At 35.0% G+C, this 7,500-nt stretch overlaps 2 protein-coding genes across 2 annotated transcripts in view; both read left to right on the top strand.

Moving 5' to 3' along the window:
- The window catches only part of LOC133657067 (endothelial PAS domain-containing protein 1-like), a 113,578-nt gene that overhangs the window by 84,360 nt on the left and 21,718 nt on the right, over positions 1 to 7,500 (top strand). The gene's annotated exons all lie outside the window — the stretch shown is intronic.
- LOC133657066 (endothelial PAS domain-containing protein 1-like) overlaps positions 1 to 7,500 on the top strand; it is a 30,153-nt gene that overhangs the window by 8,479 nt on the left and 14,174 nt on the right. Inside the window, exons 4-5 of the mRNA XM_062057970.1 lie at positions 2,172 to 2,290; positions 6,381 to 6,583. Of these exons, the coding sequence (XP_061913954.1) occupies positions 2,172 to 2,290; positions 6,381 to 6,583 (322 nt within the window). The remainder of the gene's footprint in view (positions 1 to 2,171; positions 2,291 to 6,380; positions 6,584 to 7,500) is intronic.

Genomic DNA, 7,500 nt, shown 5'->3' with positions numbered 1-7,500 from the left:
TAAAGAATAATAAATACATTTTATTCTTAATTTTAGCTTCTGTTTTTTCGACGAAGAATATTTGTGAAATATTTCTTCAAACTTATTATGATTAAAATTTAAAAAAAATATTCTGGCAAATGTAGAAAATCTGTAGAATCAAATTTAAATCTTATTTCAGAGTCTTTCGAATTTCTTTTAAAATTTTTGTTCTGGAAAATCTAGAAGAAATAATGATTTGTCTTTGTTAGAAATATAGCTTGGTCCAATTTGTTATATATTCTAACAAAGTGTAGATTGGATTTTAACATATTTAAAACATATCATCAAAATTCTAAAATTAATCTTAATCAGGAAAAATTACTAATGATGTTCCATAAATTCTTTTTTTAATTTTTTCAAAAAGATTCGAATTAGCTAGTTTTTCTCTTCTTTTTTTCGGTTGAATTTTGAATTTTAAAGAGTCGAAATTGAAGATAAACTATGTTTCAAAATTTAATTGTCATTTTTTTTCGTGTTTTCTCCTCTTTTAAACCGTTCAATTAAGTGTAAATATCATTAATTATTAATAATAACATAGAGTTATTTGAGCAAATTGGCTATTTCTGGCAATTTATTGAAGTGTGTATCAAACTGGTAGCCCTTCGCATTAATCACTACCCAAGAAGTAGCTCTTGCTTTCAAAAAGGTTCCTGACCCCTGAACTATAGCAACGGCCTTTAAGCATAAGAGTTGTGTGATAACTTTATACATATTTCTTTGGAACATGTATACAGTATTAATAAAAAAAACACCACATAATTACTCATATCAGATACCACGTATACCACATATTTTAATTTTAGTGGTATTTTATTCATAGAAAATAATGGAGTTTTATTCGACGAAATTCCTCAAGATTTTAGTCAACTAAAATTACAGTAAATTTTTGCTGACTAAAATATAAAGCATAAAAGACAACGCATCTTTAAAGTTGTTATGGAAACACTTTTAGTCATGATTTATTACCGCAAAGAAGCTCCAAAACTAAGACCTGCACGCCATGAATATTTCAACAAGTACATGTCATGCTAACCTTATTGTGAGTTATTATTTTAGCTGAAATGTAGCTTCTTTTTTTTCCTCAAATGTTGAATAATATATGACTCGAATGGTCACACGAAGACACAAGCCAGTTGTATTCTAGATTGTGTATAACTACACTAGGAGTACCAATCAATCAATCAATCAATCAATGTGTTAGAATAATTGTTTCTAAGTTATCACAAAAACTTTGTGTTACATTGAGCTGTCTTTGGAACCTACCAAGAGTAAGGCTCGTAAAACTCCACTGTGTCGGGGGGAAGCAACATGAAGGTGTTCCTGTTTCTTTCAAGTAGTATAATCAAACAGAAAGATATTGTCTGACCCAAGGACTATAAAAAGCGAAGAGGAAGCAGGACCAGAATCCCCTCCGGGCGACCTCTTTTTGAACTCGTTTACGACCTTTTCTTTTGAACTGTTCTGTAACCAAAGGCAACGCTGTTTACGACCCACTTCCCTTTTGGAAGCAGCTGTGGCCGTGCGGTCAGAGAAAGTCAAATAAAGGAGGAGTTCTACAATCTTTCGCCGGAGCGTGCCGAGATACTGTACAAGGGTGCAGTGTACAGGCGTCTCTCCTCAATTGAGCCAAATTGAATTGTCTCTGTTGGATTCTTTGCTTCTTGTCTTGTTTAATAGATGTCATCAGTGTTTGAACCTGACACAATGTTTACTTATCTAGCCCTCAATCATGAGTGTCTCAAAGGGCTGCACAAGCCACAACGACATCCTCGGCTCAGATCCCACATCAGGGCAAGGAAAAACTCAACCCAATGGGATGACAATGAGAAACCTTGGAGGGGACCACAGATGTGGGTCAATGTGCACGACTGAATATCTTAGTTGATCAGACAGTAATGCGTTTATATTAGCTTAGATTGGGTACATTGTTTTTAACGGGGAAAGACGTTAATGACTCTTGTTTTCATGTGAGCGTTTAAGCTGGTGTGTCTGCTGTGAGTTGATCAAAGTGCAGTTGTTAGATCATTTAATTGTAAAAGGCCAATGCTAATCATGATTAGTTTATGGTTACACTTTCTACACTTTCTAGCAGAATAAACACAAGAATTCAAGATGTTTTTAACACGCTCACGTCGTCAACATTTTTCCAGGCAGCGGCTTCAGAAAAAAGAGCAAAGAGCAAAACACCGAGCGGGACTTCTTCATGCGGATGAAATGTACGGTGACCAACAGGGGGCGCACTGTCAACCTGAAGTCTGCCAGCTGGAAGGTGAGAGAGAGACTACACCAGGGGTCAGCAACCTTTTTGTAACCAAGAGCTACTTCTTGGGTAGTGATTCATGCGAAGGGCTACCAGTTTGATACACACTTCAATAAATTGCCAGAAATAGCCAATTTGCTCAAATAACTGTATGTTATTATTAATAATTAATGATATTTACACTTAATTGAACGGTTTAAAAGAGGAGAAAACACGAAAAAAAATGACAATTAAATTTTGAAACATAGTTTATCTTCAATTTCGACTCTTTAAAATTCAAAATTCAACCGAAAAAAAGAAGAGAAAAACTAGCTAATTCGAATCTTTTTGAAAAAATTAAAAAAAGAATTTATGGAACATCATTAGTAATTTTTCCTGATTAAGATTAATTTTAGAATTTTGATGATGTGTTTTAAATAGGTTAAAATCCAATCTACACTTTGTTAGAATATATAACAAATTGGACCAAGCTATATTTCTAACAAAGACAAATCATTATTTCTTCTAGATTTTCCAGAACAAAAATTTTAAAAGAAATTCGAAAGACTCTGAAATAAGATTTAAATTTGATTCTACAGATTTTCTACATTTGCCAGAATATTTTTTTTTAATTTTAATCATAATAAGTTTGAAGAAATATTTCACAAATATTCTTCGTCGAAAAAACAGAAGCTAAAATTAAGAATAAAATGTATTTATTATTCTTTACAATAAAACAAATAAATTTACTTGAGCATTGATTTAAATTGTCAGGAAAGAAGAGGAAGGAATTTAAAAGGTAAAAAGGTATATGTGTTTAAAAATCCTAAAATCATTTTTAGGTTGTATTTTTTCTCTAAAATTGTCTTTCTGAAAGTTATAAGAAGCAAAGTAAAAAAATTCATGAATTTATTTAAACAAGTGAAGACCAAGTCTTTAAAATATTTTCTTGGATTTTCAAATTCTATTTGAGTTTTGTCTCTCTTAGAATTAAAAATGTCGGGCAAAGTGAGACCAGCTTGCTAGTAAATAAATACAATTTAAAAAATAGAGGCAGCTCACTGGTAAGTGCTGCTATTTGAGCTATTTTTAGAACAGGCCAGCGGGCTACTCATCTGGTCCTTACGGGCTACCTGGTGCCCGCGGGCACCGCATTGGTGACCCCTGGACTACACGCACACACACACATTAGTTTATTTGAAACATGCATACAGTTACAACATGAAACATGCATACAGTTACAACTAGGGATGATACTCGAAACTAGTTTTCCCGGTTGTTTGATAAGAAAAGAACCGAGTCCTCGGACTCGAATCCCTTTTTGAGAACCGGTACCCGTTATCGAGACCACTATAGTAAAGGAAAAGAGTTGATTCTTTATTCGAATCCTGTCCCGACCAGAAATGCTCCGTGGGACATCACAAGAAATGACGTCACGTAGCTCAGTCATTAGGCGCAGATAGCGAAGGCAGGAAAACAATGGACGGGAAAAAGCGCTCCAAGGTGTAATAAAGTTCAAAACAAAAGCTATAATCCATCGAATAACTTTACTGAGAGATTTGAGCAGGGTAAAACACATGACCAACACTTTTACCACCAACTGGAAACATAGCAACCAGGCTAGCAACGCACCTCCTTTACGGCAGCTGTCGCAACCTTCTTAAAACAACCGCAGCACATACATATATATACAACACTGCAGCACATACATATATATACAACACTGCAGCACATACATATATATACAACACTGCAGCACATACATATATATACAACACTGCAGCACATACATATATATACAACACTGCAGCACATACATATATATACAACACATCTCCCTTTTTTAACTTTTGTTTTTCTTTCCTTGTAAACGTTACAAAATCACACTGTATATGTGTTGTCTGTCTAATTATAAATAATGCAGACGAGGCGTGTTGGCTGACTTCTTGACGTTTACTTTCACAGCGTGGCAACATGCAACACTTTTCGGGGCTACCACGCATGCTCGTAACTCCCGTTGCATGCTGGGTAGTGTAGTTCTTATATTCTCTAGCTCATAACATTTTTCCCCCTATAAAGAAATAATGTTAACTCAATAAAGTCTATTTCTTTTTTTAGCTTTAACTTTTCATTTTTTAGCATTGTAACCACATTTGCAAACAACTTTTCTCTTCATAGAATTTTCTTTCAATAAAGAAATAAAGTGCAAAAATGTCAAAGCATCATAACAAACAGTTATGTTCCAATAGCAGCAGAAGTGCACTTTTTGGAGAGCTGTATTATTTTCAGTTTTGTGCCCAAGGGACTGATTTTATTTAACACTATATTATTATTTATACACCTATAGTGATCACAGAGACAGATTGTTTTTGTGTTACTGTATATATTTGTTTTTCTGAAAAATCCCACTTAATATACTTTGGGTAACAACAGTCAATATTTATTTATTTTATTTTATTTTTTTAGGTGGGTAACAGTCAATATTTATTTATTTATTAGATTTTATTTTCTTATTATATAATAAAAGTGAGCTTTTGTTGAACCAAATATTGTGTGTTTTTTTCCATATACAACAACCTATCTGGACTCCATAAGAGAATCCATAAGGAATCGGTTCGATAAGAGGATTCGATAATAGACTCGAACTCGATAATTCCTTATCAAACATCATCCCTAGTTACAACATGATACATGCGTACAGTTACAACATGATCCATGCGTACAGTTACAACATGAAACATGTGTTTAGTTACAACATGAAACATGTGTTTAGTTACAACATGATACATGCATACAGTTACAACATGATACATGCATACAGTTACAACATGATACATGCATACAGTTACAACATGATACATGCATACAGTTACAACATGATACATGCGTACAGTTACAACATGATCCATGCGTACAGTTACAACATGAAACATGTGTTTAGTTACAACATGAAACATGTGTTTAGTTACAACATGATACATGCATACAGTTACAACATGATACATGCATACAGTTACAACATGATACATGCGTACAGTTACAACATGATACATGTGTACAGTTACAACATGAAACATGCGTACAGTTACAACATGATACATGTGTACAGTTACAACATGATACATGCGTACAGTTACAGCATGATACATGTGTACAGTTACAACATGATACATGCGTACAGTTACAACATGATACATGTGTACAGTTACAACATGATACATGTGTACAGTTACAACATGATACATGCGTACAGTTACAACATGATACATGTGTACAGTTACAACATGATCCATGCGTACAGTTACAACATGATGCATGTGTACAGTTACAACATGATACATGCGTACAGTTACAACATGATACATGCGTACAGTTACAACATGATACATGTGTACAGTTACAACATGATCCATGCGTACAGTTACAACATGATGCATGTGTACAGTTACAACATGATACATGCGTACAGTTACAACATGATACATGCGTACAGTTACAACATGATACATGTGTACAGTTACAACATGATACATGTGTACAGTTACAACATGATCCATGCGTACAGTTACAACATGATACATGTGTACAGTTACAACATGATACATGCGTACAGTTACAACATGATACATGCGTACAGTTACAACATGATACATGCGTACAGTTACAACATGATACATGTGTACAGTTACAACATGATACATGCGTACAGTTACAACATGATACATGCGTACAGTTACAACATGATACATGTGTACAGTTACAACATGATCCATGCGTACAGTTACAACATGATGCATGTGTACAGTTACAACATGATACATGCGTACAGTTACAACATGATACATGCGTACAGTTACAACATGATACATGTGTACAGTTACAACATGATACATGTGTACAGTTACAACATGATCCATGCGTACAGTTACAACATGATACATGTGTACAGTTACAACATGATACATGCGTACAGTTACAACATGATACATGCGTACAGTTACAACATGATACATGCGTACAGTTACAACATGATACATGCGTACAGTTACAACATGAAACATCCCACGTTTCCAAACGTGCGTGTCCTTCCTAGCCGCATCAAGCTGTTGTCTTCTCGCAGGTGCTTCACTGCGTGGGACACCTGAAGATGTGCGACAGCGCCACCTCGCAGGTGCTGTGCAGCCTCAAAGACCCGCCCCTCACCTGCGCAGTGTTGATGTGTGAGCCTATCCCGCACCCCTCCAACATCGACGCCCCTTTCGACAGCAGGACTTTCCTGAGCAGACACAGCATGGACATGAAGTTCACTTACTGCGACGACAGGTGGCCACTTCTTCTTTACCTTTGTGTTCATATCACATCTCCGACCGCACACACACACACACACACACACACACACACACACACACTGATTGTGCCAGTGTTGCACAGGCTCCAGCATGCAGACGTGTCATTTTTACAAGGTCGCTCATGCGTTACGAGTGTTGTTGGATTGTGTGTTCAGTTGTGTTATGTGCGTGACTCCACTACACACACCAGCACGGTCTCTTTTGTGCATTCTTTGGCTTAATCGCTGCTGAAATCCTGCGTCCAATTAAGTGGATGAAGTCATTGAAGGTCGTCAGAGGACACACTGGCACGGTCAAGGAAGGAAGGGAGGAAGGAAAGAAAGGAATAAAGAAAGCCGTAATGACGGAAGATCCACTAGAGGGCGACATACCTGAGTCTGAGCTAAAGGAGAACTCTACTCACTTTTTTTCTTTTTTTTATCTAAAGGGACATGGGGGAATTTTTTTTTTTTTTTTTTTTTTTTTAAGACATGTTTCTCGTGCGCAAGAGAAACTTTTTATAAAGTTATAATAGAAAAAAAAAAGTCAAATTTTTTTTTTTTTTTTTTTTTTGTAACTCGTATGCAAAAGATACATGTCTACAAAAAAATACATATAATTTTTTTTATTTTTTTTTAAGTTTCTTGTGCGCATGTCTTAAAAAAAATTTAAAAAATAATGGGGGAAATTTTTTTTTTTTTTTTTTTAGACATGTTTCTCGTGCGCAAGAGAAACTTTTTATAAAGTTAGAGAATTAGAAAAAAATTATTTATTTATTTTTTTTTGTAACTCGTGTGCAAAAGATACATGTCTACAAAAAAATATATATCATTTTTTTTTTTTTTTTTTTTAAGACATGTATCTCGTGCGCACAAGAAACTTTCTTGTGCGCACGAGATAGTTTCTCTTGCG

Source organism: Entelurus aequoreus, linkage group LG09, assembly GCF_033978785.1.
Source record: "Entelurus aequoreus isolate RoL-2023_Sb linkage group LG09, RoL_Eaeq_v1.1, whole genome shotgun sequence".
NCBI lineage: Eukaryota > Metazoa > Chordata > Actinopteri > Syngnathiformes > Syngnathidae > Entelurus > Entelurus aequoreus.
This window is presented reverse-complemented; position numbering and strand designations above follow the sequence as displayed.